Source organism: Podarcis muralis, chromosome 18 (assembly GCF_964188315.1).
Source record: "Podarcis muralis chromosome 18, rPodMur119.hap1.1, whole genome shotgun sequence".
Lineage (NCBI taxonomy): Eukaryota > Metazoa > Chordata > Lepidosauria > Squamata > Lacertidae > Podarcis > Podarcis muralis.
Genome location: NC_135672.1, coordinates 11,255,166 through 11,276,874, shown reverse-complemented (window position 1 = coordinate 11,276,874; position 21,709 = coordinate 11,255,166). Strand labels below are relative to the sequence as shown.

At 47.8% G+C, this 21,709-nt stretch overlaps 2 protein-coding genes across 9 annotated transcripts in view; both read left to right on the top strand.

The window, feature by feature from the left end:
* PIP5K1C (phosphatidylinositol-4-phosphate 5-kinase type 1 gamma) overlaps positions 1–8,436 on the top strand; it is a 43,809-nt gene extending 35,373 nt beyond the window's left edge. For 3 of the 8 annotated variants that reach the window (XM_028713280.2, XM_028713278.2, XM_077921982.1), the window contains exons 17-19: positions 641–715; positions 2,726–2,812; positions 4,860–8,436. In XM_028713280.2, coding sequence (XP_028569113.2) covers positions 641–715; positions 2,726–2,812; positions 4,860–4,862 — 165 coding nt within the window. In that variant the 3' untranslated portion in view covers positions 4,863–8,436. The remainder of the gene's footprint in view (positions 1–640; positions 716–2,725; positions 2,813–4,859) is intronic. The other 5 variants (XR_013391237.1, XM_077921983.1, XM_028713279.2 and 2 more) reach the window with 4 other exon arrangements.
* Positions 8,437–9,235: 799 nt separating this feature from the next.
* On the top strand, positions 9,236–21,490 carry LOC114588599 (serine protease 57-like). The gene is made up of 5 exons (XM_028714005.2): positions 9,236–9,779; positions 18,183–18,357; positions 19,381–19,525; positions 20,026–20,286; positions 21,191–21,490. Exons 1-5 carry the CDS (start codon positions 9,710–9,712, stop codon positions 21,341–21,343), a joined length of 804 nt encoding a protein of 267 aa, XP_028569838.2. The 5' UTR covers positions 9,236–9,709; the 3' UTR covers positions 21,344–21,490.
* The last annotated feature ends 219 nt before the right edge of the window (positions 21,491–21,709 follow it).

The following is a 21,709-nucleotide window of genomic DNA, read 5'->3' as shown; positions in this document are numbered from 1 at the left end:
AATGACGGGGTGAGCTCCCGTTGCTCGGTCCCTGCTCCTGCCAACCTAGCAGTTCAAAAGCACGTCAAAGTGCAAGTAGATAAATAGGTACCGCTCCGGCGGGAAGGTAAACGGCATTTCCGTGCACTGCTCTGGTTCACCAGAAGCGGCTTAGTCCTGCTGGCCACATGACCCAGAAGCTGTATGCCGGCTCCCTCGGCCAGTAAAGCGAGATGAGCACCACAACCCCAGAGTCGGCCACGACTGGACCTAATGGTCAGGGGTCCCTTTACCTTTACCTTTATTTTTTATTTTGGGTGTCGACCTGAGTTGCATCCCTGCATGCCTTCCTGCAATGGGGGTGTGTGGTTTTCCTGCCGCAGCAACCTCCTCCTTCATGCATCTGAGCTCCAGCAAAAGCTTTTCCATGCAGCTTGAGTTCCAGCGACAGTCCTCCTCTCCTCCTACAAAAACTGCCTCCATCAGCTTTTTCTCTCTGTTTCATGATCATTCTTTCTCACCCCTTCCAACGTCATCTTTTTTTTTCTTTCTTTCTCCCCCTCCCATTCATCCTTTCCCATCTCCCTCTCCCTGCTTTCTTTATTCCTCCCTCCCCCCCCAAAAAAATCTTCCATCATCTGCCCTGCCGTGCGCCACCCAGTTCACAGACGGAAGGTACTGGATTTACTCCCCACGCCTGCGCAGGCTCCGAGCCGCCTCAGTTTCCTCTGGGGACGTAAGTGAAATTCGCTGGCGGGGCTCAGCTGCAGCTTCGAAATGCCCCGGGGGCTGCGGTGGCAGAGGGACCCCCTTTTTCCTTGAGGCCGAATGTCGCTCGCAGTGCTAAGCTAGCTGGCCCTAACACGAACGGTTAGTTTATGTAGTTACGTTGCAGCATTTCCAGAACTGCCCTGTAAGGTAGGTCGGTATTCTCCCCATATTGCAGATGGGGAAAACTGAGGCCGAGGTAAGACAGGAGTGGATAATAATAATAATGATAATAATGATAATAATAATAATAATAATAATAATAATAATAATAATAATAATATAATGATAATTTTATTTATACCCTGCCCTTCCCAGTTCAAAAACCGGGCTCAGGGCGGCTAACAACAAATTTCATAGAATCATAGAATCATAGAGTTGGAAGAGACCACAAGGGCCATGGAGTCCAACCCCCTGCCAAGCAGGAAACACCATCAGAGCACTCCTGACATATGGTTGTCAAGCCTCTGCTTAAAGACCTCCAAAGAAGGAGACTCCACCACACTCCTTGGCAGCAAATTCCACTGTCGAACAGCTCTTACTGTCAGGAAGTTCTTCCTAATGTTGAGGTGGAATCTTCTTTCTTGTAGTTTGGATCCATTGCTCCGTGTCCGCTTCTCTGGAGCAGCAGAAAACAACCTTTCTCCCTCCTCTATATGACATCCTTTTATATATTTGAACATGGCTATCATATCACCCCTTAAGCTCCTCTTCTCCAGGCTAAATTTAAAACACTTCATTATAAAAGCAGTATAAAATACAGTATAAAAACATGAATAGCAATCACATTCAGAAATCAATTTAGGGGAAATAAGCATTAGTTAATCCCCAGGGCTAGCTGGCTGAATTGGTCCTACTTGGGCCAGCGAGGAGCCCAGGGGAGAATTAGCTGTGGGGTCTCAGAGCAGGTGATCTTCAAAGAAGGGGAGAGGGAAGGAAGGGAAGGGAAATAAAAGATCAGGCTGAATTCAAATTAAAGGCCAGGTGGAATAGCTCTGTCTTACAGGCCCGATGGAAGGAGGTTAAATCCTGCAGGGCCCTGGTCTCACGGGACAGAGCATTCCACCACGTCGGAGCCACCACTGAGAAGGCCCTGGCCCTGGTGGAGGATAGTCTGACTTCCTTAGGGCCCGGGACCTCTAAACTATGGTTGTTCATGGACCTTAAGGTCCTCTGCGGGGCAGACCAGGAGACGGTATTCATAGTGAGCTCATGGCAGACTCTTCCAGCTGCGTTGGTCTTTCCCCACGGCAGAAATTCTTTAGTTTCTGTTGCAAGGTGGTGGAGAGCGAATTCTTGGTGGTACGCAGGAAGGAGACTCCGATGAAAGAAAGATATGTACATGCGCACACACATATTTATAGAATCTACTTCAGTATTGAGTCGGGGAGACTCACAGCCCTCCATTGGCGGCTCAGGGCTTCATTGCCTCTCTAGTAGCACCCGTAGATTCTGGAAGGTGGGGCGCAGATAACCTACATTGGCTCCCAGTACGTTTCCAAGCACAATTCAAAGCGTTGGTGTTGACTTTTAAAGCCCTAAATGGCCCAGTAGACCTGAAGGAGCGTCTCCACCTCCATCGTTCTGCCCGGACACTGAGATCCAGCTCTGAGGGCCTTCTGGCGGTTCCCTCATTGCGAGAAGCAAAGCTACAGGGAACCAGGCAGAGGGCCTTCTCGGTAGTGGCACCTCCATCAGGACTCAAACCCAGCTGTGCTGTGTTCCTAGTTAAGGCGTTTGCAGGGGAGCGTTCCCATCTCCCCTCTCGAGGCCAGCGGATAGGGAAGCCGCAGCCCTAAAATATCCGAAAGGCACCCCTTTGTTTGGAGAAAGGCTGGCCTGTGCTCTGTGCGCTCTCTTTCTCTCTCCTGCTACACAGTTGTGCTCCGAACTGTCCTTATTCTCATCTGTCTGTCTCTCTCTTTCTCTTTCTTCGTTTTCCTCTCCTGCCTGCCTTTCCTCTTCCTTTGCTGTGCAGCAGCCAACAGACGAACGGAGCTGGGTGTATTCGCCGCTCCATTATAACACTCAGATCCACTCTGTCTCCGACGAGGAGAGCGATACAGTAAGTCGCTGGGGTTTGTGCATGAGATAACCCTGTGGGTCGCAGGGGGGGGAAAGCTCCTTCTCTGATCGCGTCCTGATGAAGCGGACTCGTTGCATGTCCCCGAAAGCTTGCCTTATTATTCCCAACATTTGTAGATCCTGTATTGCTGTGGACGGCCAAAAGCTTGCCTTACTATCCTCAAAATTTGTAAATCATGTTTTGCTGTGGACGGCCACACAAAACCGGTTTGCGCCACAAACTGGTCGAAACAACAGCGTGCGTGTATATACAGTCAAACCTCGTTTCTCAAACGGCTCCGTTTGTTTCGGCTCCCGAACACTGAAAACCTGGAAGTAAACGTTCCGGTTTTATCGGAACCCGAACGTCTGACGCGGCTTCTGTTTTGAGTTTCCCTATTGAATCGAGGCTTCCACTTTTGGTTTTCAAACGCTTCGGAAGTCGGACAGCTCTTCCGGCATGGATTACGTTCGGAAACAGGGGTTCCACTGTAGCATACAAAAACCACGTGGCGAAACCTAAAGTTTAAAAAAATGGGCGTAGCGCGTTTTTGAACTTGAGAACCCAGCTGTGACGTTTAGCAGGGAGGGCACCTGTCGGATCTCAGCCAGCAGGGAGCGCTGCAGAGTCGGACCCCCAAAATTAACTCCAAAGCTCCTGGTGTGGCCAACACACCATGCCTTTGAGCCATGGGAGGAGCAAGCATTGAGAGTGACCGCCCCAAAGATCTCAGCGACCAGGGAGGGATATAAGGGGTCAGGTGGTACTTTAAGGGTCTTGTGGCGCTGTGGGTTAAACCACAGAGCCTAGGGCTTGCTGATCAGAAGGTCGGCGGTTCGAATCCCCACGACAGGGTGAGCTCCCGTTGCTCGGTCCCAGCTCCTGCCAACCTAGCAGTTCGAAAGCACGTCAAAGTACAAGTAGATAAATAGGTACCGCTCTGGCGGGAAGGTAGACGGCGTTTCCGTGCGCTGCTCTGGTTCGCCAGAAGCGGCTTAGTCCTGCTGGCCACATGACCCGTTAGCTGTACGCCGGCTCCCTCGGCCAATAAAGCGAGATGAGCGCCGCAACCCCAGAGTCGGTCACGACTGGACCTAACGGTCAGGGGTCCCTTTACCTTTAAATTAATCCAAGAATCTTGAACTACAGGAACATTTCTCCATTGCCTGTTTACCCCTTCATGGTTTAAATCAGTGAACAAAATGGAGAATTTTGTAGTCGGGTGTCATTCCTAAGCCGTTCTAGCTGCCAGCGGGTTACCTTACAAATGCGGTATTTTACCTTGCATTCTCTCTCAGGTGCGAGAGCTTCCACGTTCTTGGGCGGGCAGGTTGTTGAAAAACGCAGTGGAACTCTGAAAAAGAACCTTTGACCTTCGCGCAGCGACGGCCAACACAGCCTTTAAAGCAGGGTTTTCCCAAGCTGGGGCTCTCCCGCTGTTGTCGGACTACAACTCCCATCCTCCAGCGGCCGGGGATGATGGGAGTTGTAGTCCGACAACAGCGGGAGAGCCCCAGCTTGGGAAAACCCTGCTTTAAATCAACAAGGGTCATACGCCGGCAGCCGTCTGTCCCCACAATCACTGTGGGATTTACTACGCCACAATACGTGTGTCAATTTGTACAAAGGCGGTGCATGAGTCTCGGCTGGCCGAGTGGGGCTGGCGTCGTGCGTCGATGCCTTTTTCCGAACCCCTGTTTTCGCACCTGCCCCGAGCATAGATTGCAAGATTGTACAGTGGTACCTCGGGTTAAGTACTTAATTCGTTCCAGAGGTCCGTTCTTAACCTGAAACTGTTCTTAACCTGAAGCACCACTTTAGCTAATGGGGCCGCCTGCTGCTGCCGGAGCACGATTTCTGTTCTCATCCTGAAGCAGAGTTCTTAACCCGAGGCACTATTTCTGCGTTAGCGGAGTCTGTAACCTGAAGCGTCTGTAACCTGAAGTGTATGTAACCCGAGGTACCACTGTAATACCAGCCAGAAACTGTTTTGTTTTGCTCTTCTAGTAACTTCTTTCTCTTTCCATTTTTTGTCTCCCTCCTGCAGTAACTTCTATGCAAAGCCCCCAACCCCAAGAAACGGATCGTCCTTCTTGCCACCAGTCGCGGGGTCCCCTCTTGCCCAGTCCTGCTGCTGCTCTGCTGGGACTGGGGGGGCGTCGTCGCACCTCCTGGATCCCGACCCGGCCCTGGAGAAGACAGGAAGAAAAACCTCCGTCAACCGCGTCTCGTTCTCTCCCTCCTCTCCCCTCTCAAGATGCGTATTTATATCCATCCCAGCAACGACCTGTAAACAGCTCCTCCTTCTTGGGGGGGGGGGGGCGTGTATCATGCTGGGAAATGGCCCCTTAATTCTGGGTAGTGACCAATTTATACATATATATATCCCCCCCCTCAAAGTGCACTATATTGTAGCTACCTGTCTGTATGTGATACTGTGAACTTCCTCTCTCTCTGTTTTATTTTAAAATCATGTATTTATTTTTTCCGTCCTTGCACAGAATTGTAGCACTGTCGTGCTTTTTTTTGTTTGTTTTAAAGAATGATTATTAAGGAACAGTTTACTGCACTTTTGGGGGCGCGAAGGAGAGGGGGGGCGGCGTTGTGAACCTGCGCGGTTGGTCGCCCGGGTGGCCGAACCCCCCCCGATTCCCCGGGAGGTGGGGAGCGGCTTTTCGCTCAGAAAGTGGAGAGATCAAGGAGCCCCCAAGGAACTCGGCGTGGTCAGAAATACTGCTGTGCCAGGGTTGGCAAGGCTGTCTCCGCGGACGTGGCGCAGAAGCAGTCATTTTGGCTCCCGTGAGCCATTCATTTCAACATTGAGCATTTTGTGCGTGTGTTTGTGTGTCGGTTTGGGGCCGGGCCTTCTCTCCCCCCCCCCCAAATCCGCAGGGGCTCTTCAGCGCACAAGTCTTCTAAGCGAAGGCTTCTGCTGAGCATCTGTGCACAGCTGGCCCGGCCCATGGATCTCGGCGAGACGGCGTCATGTCTGGCGGAGAGGTTGAGAGACGGCCCTATCCCTTCCTCTTGCCATGTTGATCTGCCTTCCTGAAAGAAGTGCAAGAAACCAGTCCCCTGTTTCGGTGGCCGAAGGCAGCTCGCTTCCACCAAAGCTTTGGGTGGCGTTTTTGCACAGCTCCAACATCGTATCGACTTTGGAGGACCTTGCAGCCCGCACGAGAAGGCTTTTCCGCGCCTCCGAGTGTTAACCGGAGTTGGTTATCACCGCAGGACGCAACAGGCAGAGGGAAGAGCTGTCTGGCGAGGCTTTGCAGGCGGAGCAGCTTTTTTTCTCTTGAAAAATTCCCCTTCCTAACAATCTCCGCCCACCTGGTCTTTGGGACGGAACCGGTTTGAGTGTCTCGTACGCTGCTCTTCAAAACCGAGACCCAGGCAGCACGGATCGCGGTTCCTTCGAGAGGAGGCCTGTCGCGTGCCGGAACGGCAGGCGGGCGTTACAAATCCAGCCCTCCTGACATTTTGGGCTGCGGCTGCCATCAGCGCCCCAGCCAGCCAGCTGGCGGGAGTTGCAGTTCAAAGATTCTTGGAGGTTTTTCAAAGGCTGCCCCACGCATGTCCCTGAAAAGACAGCGAAGGCGAGACATTTCTGCAGCCGAGGCTGCGTTAGCTTTCCTGTGCGTACGGTCGCCGTCTGTTTTGTTTGCACAGACAAATGTCCTTTTGGGGAAGTGGTTAAATAGCCCTTGAGAAGCGAAAGGGTCTTTTCTCTCTCAGCGCAGCCTTCAAGAGGAAGCCCGGCCGTGCCTCTCCATGCGACAGGGCCTCAAACCTGCCTTTGAAACACAGAAAAGCTCTCCTTGCCCTTCCTGGGTGTCCTAGTAATCTGCCTCCACCCAGATTCAGAGGGATCCTTTCTTTGACTTAAGGGGAGAGATCTCTATCTCTCTCCTTGTCAAAGAAACCTGCCACCTTCCAGAGTCATTTGGCTTTGCAATTCAACGACAGGAACGTATTTGGGGCGCCTGAGAGCCGGTTGCAAAGCTCTGCGATCCTTGGGCATTACTCCTGGTGAGCGGACTTGATTCCTTCGCCCGCCCTTCCGGCTCCCCCTTTCCACCATCTTGACAATCCGCCCTCAAAGACCTCTCCGTGGAAGCTTTCGCCAGCCTGGAGCCCTGCCCCACGTCGCGGGCGATAGGAGCTGCAGTCCCAGCTGCCTGGGGGCGCCCGGTTGGCCAAGTCTGTCCCGGCTGCCATTTCTCGACGCTGCTTGCGCTGTGTTCGCCACCACCCTTTTAAATTTCCCACCCGCAACCCCAAAACAGCTGAGCCCACCCTGTCAGAGCGGGGAGCTCCTCCCTCCCCCCCCCATCTCCCCATTTCAGCAGGAAAGACCGGCCAGCAGGGAACGACGTCGGACCTATTTTCTTAGAAGTCTACATTAGACCTGTGGGGTGTGCGTGTCTGTATGTACATTATAAATATATATATATATATTTATATCTCTCCCGGTTCTTATTTCGTTTTGCAACGTGTTTTCGGAACTTGAGCGCTCACCCCCGTTTTGACGTGCATTGTACAGAAGGGGGTGCGCGGGGTTTTGGGAAGGGGGGGGGGCAGAAATCCTGCAGGGCTTGCTCTAGGTCGACTGTCACATATCACCTCTTCTGTTTGGGACTTCTCCCCGCCCGCCCCTCTTCCAGAAGTGTAAATCCGCTGTGTTGACGATGAACCATTGTAGTTTTGCTGTAAAACCAGAGGCGGTTTCCTTTCTCTCTCTCTCGATATATATATATATATGCGTATATCTACAAATGCATCCCGACAAGAAATAATTCCTCCCTCTCTTGATTTTTAAAGAAAGATTTATCTCCTACCCCTCCGCCCTTTGTAAATAAGCTGTGGGGTTGGTTTTTTTTTGAAGTGTGCGATGATTTCATCCTCCATCCTTTCTATAGACCAAGATCCAAAACTTCTTATATTCGGGGATGGGAAGCAAAATCCTGTTGCGTTTTTTAAAAAGGGGAGGAATGCAACCTCATCCTACAAAACAGGAGAGCCTTTCCCACTGTTACATCAGGTTATTTCCTTGGGGTGGGGTCATTTATTCCACTTCCCCATATCTCCCCACCTCTTCCTTGGTGTGTTCAAGGGCAGGGAGTGTCTCTGGCGACCCAGCCGTGCCCATCGATCCCTTCAGGGACGTACCTCTTTTCCCGTTCAGCCCAAAGGCTTGGGGCATCGAAGCGTATTTTATTATTTTTATTATTATCATTATTTCAGCTCCCGTCGGGTGTGGGCCCCTCCGCCCCGTTCGTTTTTAACTGTTGTAATTTATTATTAAAACGCTTTATTTAAGGAGAATTTCGGGGTTTTCGTTTTTTTGGGGTTTCTTTTTTTAAAAAAAAGAAAAAGTTCTCTTGCCTGATATAGTAAGTGGACAATCCCATTGTGCTTCCTCCTCCTTCTTCTTCCTCCCTGCCCCTCTGTTCTTTTCGAAAGAGGCGACGACAAACCAGATTTCTGTATCCCGGCGTAGAACCGTACGGAGACAAGGTGGAATTCTTGTATGCAATGTCGTCCGTCGCCGCCTTCTGGCATTCCATTTCCCCCTCCCCTCCTTTATTTTTGGAAATATCTAATAAAATAGAATGATAAAAGCACTCCTTTCTTGGGTTATGTGTGTTTGTTTTTGCCTCCTCACTTCCTTTCCTCCGTTTGGCTGCAATCGAGCTGAGCATTCTTATATAACCGCTTGTTTCCTTTATAAATTGCTTTCCTGGAGCTTTCCACACTCCCCCCCCCCCCAAAAAAAAGGAAACTTGAGAGATAATTAAAAGATGAAGCAGCGCCATGTGTTGAAATGATCTCGTGTGTAAATAAAACAGTACAGAGACACTGTAAAGCCAGCTGGGAGATTACGGAGTCGTTCGTGGAGCACGGCATTAAACTGTGGAACTCTCTGCCACAGTAAGCAGGGATGGCTTCCAAAAGGGGGTTGGGCAACTGCATGGATGAGACTGCTTTGGGCGGCATATAAATAATAGGAAATATTAACGTAACATAGCGAAATTGACTTGCAAGGTGGTGTGTTGTTCGATAAGAGATTGAGTGTTTGCTGGGGGAGGGAGGCTCATTTAATTTCATTGTACACAGGTTGATGGTGTGAGCTCCCATTGCTCAGTCCCTGCTCCTGCCAGCCTAGCAGTTCGAAAGCACGTCTAAGTGCAAGTAGATAAATAGGTACCGCTCCGGCGGGAAGGTAAACGGTGTTTCCATACACTGCTCTGGTTCGCCAGAAGCGGCTTATTCATGCTGGCCACATGACCCGGAAGCTGTACCTTCCCACAGGAGCGGTACCTATTTATCTACTTGCACTTTGATGTGCTTTCGAACTGCTAGGTTGGCAGGAGCAGGGACCGAGCAACGGGAGCTCACCCCGTCATTGCGGAGATTCGAACCACCGACCTTCTGATCGGCAAGTCCTAGGCTCTGTGGTTTAACCCACAGCGCCACCTGCATCCCTTTTAGTAGCACCTTAGAGACCAACGAAGTTTGTTATAGGTAAGGTGCTACTGGAAGGAATTTCTTCAGATATACCAGAGTAATGGTTCCCATCCTTTTTCGCCCGCCACTTCTGAGCCTGGACTCACTCTTCCTCTTCAGGGGGCCCGGTGGAAAATGTTTCCTAATCCCCCCAGGATGAGGAAACCACACTGGCTTGAGTAACACCTTCCCGGATCCTTCCCTTGCGCTGACGAGGAGGAAAGCGAACCACCGACCTCCACTGTTGGGTTAGGCGCTGGTTTTAAGCTCTGGGCTGCTTCCCTAAAGGAAGGCTGCACAAGGCTCCTTTTCCCCCCTCCAAAGATCTCTTCTCCCGGTCGAATCCTTTCGCCCAGAGATCCCTCGAATAACAGATCCCGTTCCTTGAAGATGGCAAAAGCCTCTCGCGCGTTCCTCCTCGCGAGAACGCCAAGGTTCTTCCTCATCCTTCTCCAAACAGGTAAGATGGCAAGTTTTGGGTGCGCTCGGGTTACAGTCTCTCTGCCACCTTGAGGACACTGTCGTCATCTTTGGCGATCCCTCGTAGCCGAGTAAGATTGTCTTCCATGAACACGGTTTTAACAGTGAGTCCGTAAGTGACTGTGGAGGCCAATTCTGGATCCACACGTCCTTCCACAGTGGGGACATAGGTTTCCGGGCGGGAGTTGATCCCGGTGAGGGTTTGCCAAGCGTGCCTTCCTCTTAGCACGTTTCTCCCTTGCGTCCTGAGTTCGAGTGTCTTCAAAGCCCACAACACCTTTGGTAAAGGTACTCCAACTGGAGCGCTCGCAGGCCAGTGTTTCCCAGTTGCCGGTGTTTATACTACATTTTTAAAGATTTCCCTTGTGAGAGTCTTTGAACCTCTTTCGTTGACCGCCAGCATTACGCTTTCCATTTTTAAGTTCGGAATAGAGCAGTCGCTTTGGAAGACGATCATCAGGCATCCGCACAACATGGCCAGTCCAACGAAGTTGATGTCGAAGAATCATCGCTTTGACACGGGTGATCTTTGCTTCTTCCAGTACACTGGCATTCGTTCGCCTGTCTTCCGAAGTGATGTGTAAAAAATTTGGGAGACACTGTAATAGGCCAGGGACATGAATGCTTTTATCGGTAGATAAACGCAAACAAGTTTTTAGGTGTCCCAGTGGTCTCTTCCATCTCTAGATATCACACAGTATATTTCCCCTGAGGCTTCTCTGTCTCTCATCTCCCACCTTCCTCATGTAAAACCACATCAGTTCGCATATATGTGCCGCCTTTCGTCATACGGCTGTTTCAGTTTAATCTGAAGCAACACTTTGGTTTTTCCTTTGCTGCGTGTGAGGGGTAGGGGAAGGAGACCCAACAAATTCACGGAGATAACTCTGGCTCTGTATTGATGTCTAAACATTGATAGGGAGCCTTCATAGAATCTACGTAAGAATTCGAAGGGACAACGAGAGTCATCTAGTCCTCGATAAAAAGAGGTGCCTAAACAGGGAACAGAACAAGAAGTTATTAACTTAAAACCATCTGTAAAGCGAAAGGGACGCCGGTAAATGCCATACTCAGGGCGCCACGCCCAGTGGAGAACGGGAGAGAAACACCAGCGACGCCATTAAGGGGACTAAGATCAAACCGCAATTCCGGTAATACGGACTAACCTGATCCGAGAGCTCAGCGGGCGCGTGCTTGTCTGTTTCCAGAAATTATAGGGACGTGCAGTCGTCTCTGCTTACTTTGATTTTTCAACCAATGTAAAGTGTTTGGGGAATAATCTGCTACTCTGTACTATCGGACCCTTCAGCTTTGTGAGTGGCGAGCTTCTCCCCAGAACCAAATAGTGACAGAGAGAGCCATCTAGTGGACAGAGGGTTTGCTGTGACTATTATATTTGGAACTTTTTACTACCAGCGTAATTTTCTTTGTATACCATTCCACATTTAAAGTTTGGCACCCTTCGGCCCCCCCTCTCCCTCCCTCCTTTGTTCCTCTCCCCTTCAAGGTAGAGTGGAGTGGGGCCTCTCAGACGGTGAGACCCTTTATCCACTACCGGTGGAACCAACTCTCCTGCTGCATCTTTTCCAACTTCTTTAAGAACTTATTGTGTCGACCCACTGCGTCCACGGCGTCGGAAACGTGGATATAAAACATCCAAACTATTCAACCTCTGATTTTGAGACTTTAGGATATCTACCTAAGACTGCAGGATATCCATGGGTACCTTCAAGGAAGTAACAAGGGGATAAGAAACAAGTTGGCTCTGTCATAATTTAGAGACCTCCAAAAGTAAGCCGACTTTGGCGCAGCTGAAAGACTGCAAAAATCTTGAAGGCCAGGATTAAGTAAGGCAAACAGGAACAGACTAAGAAGCGCTGCAACTGTATTGAGAACTATATTGATTGTTGTACTAAGTATTGCAGACTGTTTAAAATTAAGAATGTCAAACACGGGGAAAAGACCCGAAGGGGGAACACCAGTGGATAGAAAAGGGTCAAAGCAAGAAGGTGAATTTAGAGCTGAGATATTGAGAATGTTTGCGGAGATAAAAGAGAGTGAGAAAAATGTTGAGCGCAAGCTAGAACAAGTAGACCATAGAATTGGGGAGGTAGATAAGAAGCTAGACGAAACAGTTAACGAATTGAAGATCCAAATGAAAGAGGTTTTTAGAAGGACACAGGCAGTGGAGGAAGGTCTGAAAAAGACAAAAACAGAATTAAAGGATGTAAGACGTGAGGAAGAAAGAATCAAAGCTGATATTTTAGACTTGAGTAAAAGCCAAGAGGATATGAAAGACTGGATTGCTTTAAATGAACTAAGACAGAGGGAGGCTAACCTTAGATTTAGAGGCATACCTGAAGATCAGGGAGAAAATATAAAGGAAAAATTAATAATAGAATTAGCTCTCTGGCTGGAGATACCAACAGAAGAGGTAGATAAGGCAATACAATCGGCCTTCAGGCTAAAAGCCAAGCCTCCAAGAAACAAAAAATTTACAGAAGATTGCCTAATTATATTTAAAAACAGGGAAATAAGGAATAGGATTCTCTATAAGAATAGAGAGAAAAGGTTGAACGTTGGAGGAAACAACATAATTATTTTTAAAGATATACCAGTCAGGCTGCTAAAACGTAGGGACTCCTACAAAGAATTGGTACAGACACTTAGAAGAAATAATATTGAGTTCAAGTGGGAGTTTCCGGAAGGTGTCTCCTTCACATACAGGTGCAAGAGACAAAAAGTGACAAATCCAGGTGAAATAGAAAAATTTCTTAGGAAATATAAAGAACTAAGACCGCAAAAAGAAAGGGACAGGGGAGAGGAGGTGGGACCTGGGGGAGTTTTGGGGGGGGGAGCGGGGAGTGGGAGAGGGGAGGAGGGGGAGGAAGGAGGGACCGAGGAGGAAGTTTAAAAAGTCCAAAAGGTGACAACAGGTGTTATTCATCTTCTGTTTTCTTTTGTTTTTCTTGTTTTTTCTCTTCTACCGATGTAAATTATAATGACGTTAAAGGTGTACAGTTGGAATGTCAATGGGATGAACGATAAGGGAAAAAGGAACCGAATTGAGCATATTTTGAAGAAGGAAAGTTTGGACGTCATTTGTCTCCAAGAGACACATATAGCGAGGAAGCATAAAAGAATTCTGATCAATCAAAGACTAGGGAATGAATTCACATCCTCAGATCGGAGTAAAAAAAGGGGGGTGGTCATTTATATAAACAAACAAATTGAAGCGAAACATCTTTTTAAGGATGAAGAAGGAAGGATCTCAGCAGTACAAATAAAATGGCAGGGAGAAAAGATAATAATAGTGGGTATATATGCGCCAAATGAGAATAAGTCAGAATTCTACGGGAGGTTGGAAACAAAACTATTGGAGTACGCTGACCAGAAAATTATACTATTAGGAGATATGAATGGCGTGGTGTCGTTAGAAGCGGACAGATTGAGGGATTCAAAAGGTAAAGAAGGGAAGTTACCCAGAACCTTTTTCTCCCTGGTTCAAAACTGTAATTTAGTAGATATTTGGAGATTCAAACATCCCTTAGAAAAGCAATACACTTTCCATTCAGAACCTAACGATTCATCATCGAGACTAGATCAGATGTGGATTTCAAAAGAACTTGTCCCAAGATCTGCACGGGTGGAGATCCAGGTTAGAACAATCTCAGATCATAATTCAATTAAAATGGAATTGAAAGGGCAGGAGAGCAGATTAAATAGATGGAAACTGAAGGATTACCTGCTGGATGACCAAGAGATAATAGAAAAAGCCCAAAATAGATTAAAAGAGTACTTCGAAGATAATCTAGGCAGCAATATAAAACCAAGGGTTGTGTGGGACGCAGGTAAGGCGGTGATGCGGGGATTCTTCATTCAACAGAGCGCAATTAAAAACAAAAAAAGAGAAAAAGGGAAAAAAGAAATTATACAACAACTAGCAGAGAACGAACAGAAATTAACTCAAAACCCAAAAAACAAGAAAGTAAAAGAGAACATAAAAGTTCTACAATCCCAATATACAATGCTGATAAATAGAGAGATAGAATGGAAAATCAAAAGACTGAGACAGAGAAATTTTGAATACGCTAATAAAACTGGGAAACTATTAGCTTGGCAACTGAAGAAGAGAAAAGAACAGAATACTATAAATAGGATAGTGGTGGAAGGAGAAGAGATAAACAAACCTAAAGAAATAAGAAGAGCCTTCTTGGACTTTTATGGAGGCCTCTTCAGGAATACGGAAAAGAGTAAGACAAGGAAAATAGAGAGATATTTAACATCTAAGAACATCAATAAGATCCCCACAGCGGACAAAGAAAATTTAAACGCCCCAATTAAGACGGAGGAAATAAAAGCAATCATATCAGATCTAAAAAATGGGAAAGCCCCAGGCCCAGATGGGTTCACCAGCAGATACTATAAAGAGATGGAATCGGTCTTGTTGAACCCACTACAGGAAGTAATGAATAAAATTCTAAAGGAAAGAGAAACACCAGAGACGTGGAAGGAGGCACTGATCACATTAATCCCAAAGCAAGATTCAGACTTAGAACAAATTAAAAATTACAGGCCGATCTCCTTACTAAATGTAGATTACAAGATCTTTACGGGAGTCCTGGCAAGAAGACTTAAAACTATTTTGGTAAAAAACATACATAGAGACCAAGCTGGCTTCTTGCCGGGCAGGCAGATTAAAGACAATATAAGGAATATTATAAACATTATAGAATATCTAACAGAAAGATGCGACAAACAAGGTGCACTGTTATTCGTAGACGCTGAGAAAGCGTTTGATAACGTAAATTGGGAATTCCTGTTGAAGCACATGGATCACATGGAAGTAGGCACTGAATTTCTTAATGGGATAAAAGCTATTTATACGGAACAAAAAGCAAGACTGATAATAAACGGGGTGGAAACGGAAGAAATAACAGTATCCAAAGGAACAAGACAGGGATGCCCACTGTCCCCACTGGTATTTATAATGATACTAGAGGTTTTGCTAAATTCCATCAGAGATAATAAAGAAATTAAAGGAATCAGGGTTGGTCAGCATGAACACAAAATTAAAGCTTTCGCAGACGATCTGGTTGTAACAATGGAAGACCCACTGGGCTCAATAAAAGAGGTACTCAGAGAATTTGAACAATTTGGGGAAGTTGCGGGCTTTAAGTTAAACAAAAGGAAAACAAAAATACTAGCTAAGAATATGCAGGCAGATAAGATTGAGGAATTACAGAAAGAAACAGGAATAGATACGGCAAAGAAGGTGAAATATTTAGGGGTATGGGTAACGCCAAAAAACATAGACCTTTACAAAAACAACTACGAACCAGTATGGAAAGGAGTTAAAAAAGATATAGAAGTGTGGGGTCGGCTCAGATTATCTTTTTGGGGAAGGATAGACACAATCAAAATGTCGGTGCTACCAAGAATTTTATTTCTCTTCCAAAACATTCCAATTATAAAAGGCACAAAGATATTTAGAACCTGGCATAGAGAGATATCTAAATTCATCTGGCAGGGGAGGAAGCCGAGAGTTAAGTTTAAACTATTGACAGACACGAAAGAAAGGGGAGGCTTCGCCCTTCCCGATCTGAAACTTTACTATGAGGCATCGTGCCTATGCTGGGTCAAAACATGGATTAAATTGGAAGACAGGGAAGTGTTAGACTTGGAGGGGCACGACAACCGTTTTGGATGGCATGCCTATCTATGGCATGGACGAAAGAAGGGCCATAAGGGATTTGAAAATCATATATTTAGGGGTCCCCTGATGGAGGTATGGGAAAGATACAAGGACATGCTAGAACCTAAAACACCCCAATGGTTATCTCCATTAGAGGTTATGGCTGTTAAAAAGACTAATATGAGGGACAAATGGGCAACTTATGAACATCTGTTGATGAAGGAGGAAGGAAAGTGGAAAATGAGGCCATATGACCAGGTCAAATCCCAAGTATACGATTGGCTACACTACCACCAGATAAACGACATGTTTAGAAAAGACGTTAAAGACAAAGGATATGCCGACAAAAACTCCAGATTCCAAACTGAGATTCTGGGGGATAACACAAAAATCTTATCTAAAATGTATAAGCAATTACTGGATTGGAACTTAGTTGACGAGGAGGTCAAGGCGGTAATGACACACTGGGCCAGAGACATTGGCCGCAATATTTATTTTGAAGAGTGGGAAAAACTCTGGAAGCAACATCTTAAATTTACAGCTTGTGTGTTACTTAAAGAGAATCTAATGAAAATGTTTTACCGTTGGTATTTGACCCCGGTCAAATTAGCTAAAATGTACGGATCCTGCAACAAATGTTGGAAATGCAAGGACAGGGAGGGGACTTTTTACCACATGTGGTGGGAATGCCAAAAGATCAAAGGGTTCTGGGAGAGTGTATACAATGAAATGAAGAAAATGTTAAGATACACCTTTGTTAAAAAACCCGAGGCGTTCCTACTAGGTTTGGTAGGAACAGAGATAAAGAAAAAGGACTACAAACTATTTCAATATGCTACAACGGCAGCAAGGGTCCTGATAGCTAAGAATTGGAAACAAGAGAGTTTACCAACAATGGAGGAATGGAGATCAAAACTATTAGAATATGTGGAGATGGACAGGATGACAGGTAAAATCAGATATATAAAAGATCAGAGGTTTGTTAAAAGTTGGGAAAACTTTACGAAATATCTGGAAAATTTAACGGACGAACAGATAACACTGGCGGGTTATAAAGGTGCTCTGTAAAAAGTAAGGGTAATGCCAAAGGAAAATAGAGGAACGAGAACAGCTTGTGGCATTACAAACAAGGAAATGCGGATGTATAGTTTAATGTTACTTTGGAAGATTCGTGGAACGTCAGAAGGAAGTCTTATTTTTTTTTGCTTTTTGTGAACAATATGAATACTGACTCATCTGTTTTGTGTTTTGTATTTTGAAATTCAATAAAAATTATGCAGAAAAAAAAAAAAAAAAAAAAGAGAGTCATCTAGTCCAACCCCCAGCAATGCAGTAATCATCATCATCTATTACTTACACCCTGGGCCTCCCCAGCCACTCTGGATGGCTTCCAACAGGATATTAAAAACACAGTAAAGCATCAAACATTGAAAGCTTCCCTAAACAGGGCTGCCTTCAGATGTCTTCTAAAAGTCTGGTAGTTGTTTATCTCTTTGACATCTGATGGGAGGGCGTTCCACAGGGCGGCGCCACCACCGAGAAGGCCCTCTGTCTGGTTCCCTGTAACCTCGCTTCTCGCAGGGAGGGAACCGCCAGAAGGCCCTCGGCGCTGGACCTCAGTGTCTGGGCAGGATGATGGGGGTGGAGACGCTCCTTCAGGGATACTGGGCCGTTTAGGGCTTTCAAGGTCAGCCCCAACACTTTGAATTGTGCTCAGAAATGTCCTGGGAGCCAATGGAGGTCTTTCAGAACCAGTGTTATATGGTCCCGGCAGTATCTCCCAGTCACCAGTCCAGCTGCCGCATTCTGGATTAGTTGCAGTTTCCGGGTCACCTTCAAAGGTAGCCCCATGTAGAGCGCATGGCAGTAGTCCAAGCGGGAGACAACCGGAGCATGCACCACTCTGGCCAGACAGTCTGCGGGAAGGGAGGGTCTCATCCTGCGTACCAGATGGAGCTGCCCTGGACACAGAACTGACCTGCGCCTCCATGGACAGCTGTGGGTCCAAAATGACTCCCAGGCTGCACACCTGGTCTTTCGGGGGCACAGTGATCCCCATTCATGACCAGGGAGTCCCCCCCAGCTGCCCGCCCCCTGTCCCCCAGAAACAGCACTTCTGTCTTGTCGGGATTTGACCTCAATCCATTTAGCCGCTATCCGTCCTCCAAGACAAGGAAGTCTTTCTCTTTTCATATCTGTCGGAGTTGAAAATCCCTGCTCATAACAACACGCCGTGAAGAACAGCCTTGCTGTCATTTTGAAAAGATACCTATCCATTTCTCTGCAAATAAAATTATATCCTTTGGGGCCTAAACTATTCCGTACTCTGCTGAAACTGCATACAATTGTACCTTTGATCCCAAATGCCTTGGTACATTTCGGCTCCCGAACGCCGCAAACCCAGAAGTGAGTGTTCCGGTTTGCGAACGTTCTTTGGAACCCAAACTTCCGGTTCCGCGGCTTTGCGAGATCTTCCTGCAGCCAATCGGAAGCCGCGCTTTGGTTTCCAAACGTTTTGGAAGTCGAACGGACTTCCGGAACCGATTCCGTTTGACTTCCGAGCTCCGACTGTAAATGTTCCTTCTATTGTCTCCTGACGCAGCTTTGGAGCACAATTGCTTTTAAATAGTTCTGCCGCAACCTGCTGCCGTCCGGACCCAATTCACCCGACGGCCTTTTCTCGCACAGGTCTCTGGTTCTTCGCCCCAAGCGCTTCGGGGGGCTGGGTTATCGGGGGCAAGGAAGTTGTGCCCCACTCCCAGCCCTTCATGGCCTCCATCCAGGTGAACGGGGCGCACGTCTGCGGTGGGTTCTTGGTGCGCCGAAACTGGGTCATGACGGCAGCTCACTGCCTGATGCCCAGGTAAGTTGGAACCAGGGGGGATAAAAAATCAGTGCTCCTGTTTTTAAAAAATTGAAAAAATCAGATATTTTATATATATATTTTAAAATAAAATGCCGGGATCTTTCTAAAGATAGTTTTCTATTTAAGTTACATTATGGGGACGCGGGTGGCGCTGTGGGTTAAAGCCTCAGCGCCTAGGGCTTGCCGATCGTCAGGTCGGCGGTTCGAATCCCCGCGGCGGGGTGCGCTCCCGTCGCTCGGTCCCAGCGCCTGCCAACCTAGCAGTTCGAAAGCACCTCCGGGTGCAAGTAGATAAATAGGGACCGCTTACCAGCGGGAAGGTAAACGGCGTTCCGTGTGCTGCGCTGGCTCGCCAGATGCAGCTTGTCACGCTGGCCACGTGACCCGGAAGTGTCTTCGGACAGCGCTGGCCCCCGGCCTCTTAAGTGAGATGGGCGCACAACCCTAGAGTCTGTCAAGACTGGCCCGTATGGGCAGGGGTACCTTTACCTTTACCTTATAGTCCAAAGGCTAAAGTAAAGGGGACCCCTGACCATTAGGTCCAGTCATGGACGACTCTGGGGTTGCGGCGCTCATCTCGCTTTACTGGCCAAGGCATACAGCTTCCGGGTCATGTGGCCAGCAGGACTAAGCCGCTTCTGGCGAACCAGAGCAGCGCACGGAAACGCCGTTTACCTTCCTGCCGGAGGGGGACCTATTTATCTACTTGCACTTTGACGTACTTTCGAACTGCTAGCTTAGCAGGAGCAGGGACCGAGCAACAGGAGCTCACCCCATCGCGGGGATTCGAACCACCTACCTTCTGATCGGCAAGTCCTAGGCTCTGCGGTTTAACCCACAGCGCCACCCGCGTCCCACATCTATTCTAAACACAACCAATACCTTACACTGAATCTTTGTCTACATAAATAATCATTTACACATTTCCATTGTTTCTGGGTTATATTTTTTGGTTTTGGTCTGATCAAATCAGTCCGTATCTTCTGCTTTGTAACCGCGCTTTACAAACTTTAACTCCAGGCGATCGCCATCCGTCCGCATCGTGCTGGGCGCCCACTCCCTCGCGGCCCCCGAGGCCTCGCAGCAGATTTTCGGGGTGCAAGAATCCATCGCTCACCCGCTATACAACTCTGGGACCGTGACGAACGACATCCGCTTGCTCAAAGTGAGTGGGGCGAGGGAAGTTCTGGCTAAATACGTTCTGCTCTATAAAGTACCATACTGGGGGGGGGGCTACCTTTTCAACCCTGGGTGCCACAATCCCTCCTGAGCAATTTTTCGGGGGCCGGATGACAGCGGGGGACAGGGCCACAGGTAAAATTGGGGTGGGCCAAGGGTTGCAGAATCGACCTTTGCTCAGCAGGCTAGCTGTAGGAATGGATTCAGACCCTGGGGAAATAAATACCGCATTTTTTGCTCTATGTGACTCACTTTTCCCCTCCTAAAAAGTAAGGGGAAATGTGTGTGCGTCTTATGGAGCGAATGCAGGCTGCGCAGCTATCCCAGAAGCCAGAACAGCAAGAGGGATCGCTGCTTTCACTGCACAGCGATCCCTCTTGCTGTTCTGGCTTCTGAGATCCAGAATATTTTTTTTTCTTGTTTTCCTCCTCCAAAAACTAGAGGCTTAACGCCAGCGCTAAACATGTCCCCTGATTCACCTTGCAGCTGAACGGCTCTGCCGTCTTCAATCACGCCGTTCAACGTGTCAGGATCCCGCGAGCCAACACCGACCCCCGCCCGGGAGTCATGTGTCACGTGACGGGCTGGGGGGACACCTCCAATTATGGGACGATCCCCTCCATACTGATGGAGGCCAACACAACCATTGTCGACCGGAAAGCATGCAACGTATCGTGGGCTGGCCAAATCCGCCGCTGCATGATCTGCGCCGCGAACACCGACCCCAGTCTCCGCGGATTCTGCTCGGTGAGTGCCCAAATCAGAATTTTCTGAACCAGAAAACCCGGCGCCTTCTTGAATTCCGAATGCCAGGTTTTTATTTATTTCATTTCTGCAAAAGATTTCTTTTTATAATCTATATATAAAACGGAGGGAGAGAGCCCATCTGCTAACGACAGCTCAAAATAAAAATATGAAAAGTGAAACCATATACAGTGGTACCTTGGTTCTCAAACTTAATCCGTTCCGGAAGTCCGTTCCAAAACCAAAGTGTTCCAAAGCCAAGGCGCGCTGCTTTCCCCTAGAAAGTAAGCCGAAACGGATTAATCCGTTCCAGACTTTTAAAAACAACCCCTAAAACAGCAATTTAACATGGATTTTATGCTCTAATGAGACCATTGCTCCATGAAATGAAAGCAATAATGAATTATGACAAAAATTCAAATTAAATTTTTTTTTTTTTACCTGCACTGATGATGGTCGCTGTTTGGATGGGGGGCTTTTATCCATTTCTGCAGTCACACAAACAATCAGTCAGTAGCTGAACTGGGTTCCAAAAAACAGTCACAAAAGTAAATTAACCGAAAAAGCCTCAGAAACAAAAACGCAAAATAACAGCAAAAACAAAAGCGCCAAACTTAATCCGTTCCGGAAGTCCGTTTGACTTCTGAAGTGTTCGAAAACCAAGGCGCAGGTTGGTAAACAGTGTTTCTGTGCGCTCTGGTGTCTTGTTGCGCCAGAAGCGGTTTATTCCTGCTGGCCACATGAGCCAGAAAGCTGTGGACAAACGCCGGCTCCCTCAGCCTGAAAGCGAGATGAGCGCCGCAACCCCAAAGTCGCCTTTGACTGGACTTAACCGTCCAGGGGTCCTTTACATTTACCTTCAGAGTGGGTACCGGTGGCACTGACCTTTGTCTCCCTCGCATGCCAGGGCGACTCAGGCGGACCCCTGCTTTGCGGCTCCAGAGTCCACGGGATCGTCTCTTTCAACGGACGCCGTTGCGGAGACCGCCGGTTCCCGGACGTCTACACTCGCATCTCCAAATACATCGCCTGGATCCGTTACGTACTACAGACGTTTTGAATTGGAGCAAGTTGTGTATGTGTGTGTGTCTTTGGCGAAGGCCGTGTTGGGGATAATTTTCTGTCCTCCCCTCAGGAAGGAAGCGATGGAGTTGGAATCACAATAGCTTTTTAAAAAAATTAAAAATAAACTCTCCATTTTATGAAAGCAGGAACTGTCGTCCCCATTAGACTCCACGGTGAGTGTGTGTGTGTGAAAGAGAGAATGGTTATTCTTGTGTGGTTTTGTGGAATAATTTTCTGCTGAACAGAGCCTTTTTGACACCCTCACGAGTCGGTGTGCTCTCCTTCCTTGGAGATATTTCATGTTGTTGTTGAGTCATTTAGCCGTGTCCGACTCTTCGTGACCCCCTGAACCAGAGCACGC

What these genes read in the sequence shown, in the direction of transcription:
- LOC114588599 (XM_028714005.2), top strand. Translation starts at nt 9,710, where the DNA reads ATGGCAAAAGCCTCTCGCGCGTTCCTCCTCGCGAGAACGCCAAGGTTC. An exon ending in CCTCATCCTTCTCCAAACAG is followed by an intron (nt 9,780 to 18,182) that starts GTAAGATGGCAA and finishes TTTCTCGCACAG; the next exon opens with GTCTCTGGTTCTTCGCCCCA. An exon ending in ACGACATCCGCTTGCTCAAA is followed by an intron (nt 19,526 to 20,025) that starts GTGAGTGGGGCG and finishes TTCACCTTGCAG; the next exon opens with CTGAACGGCTCTGCCGTCTT.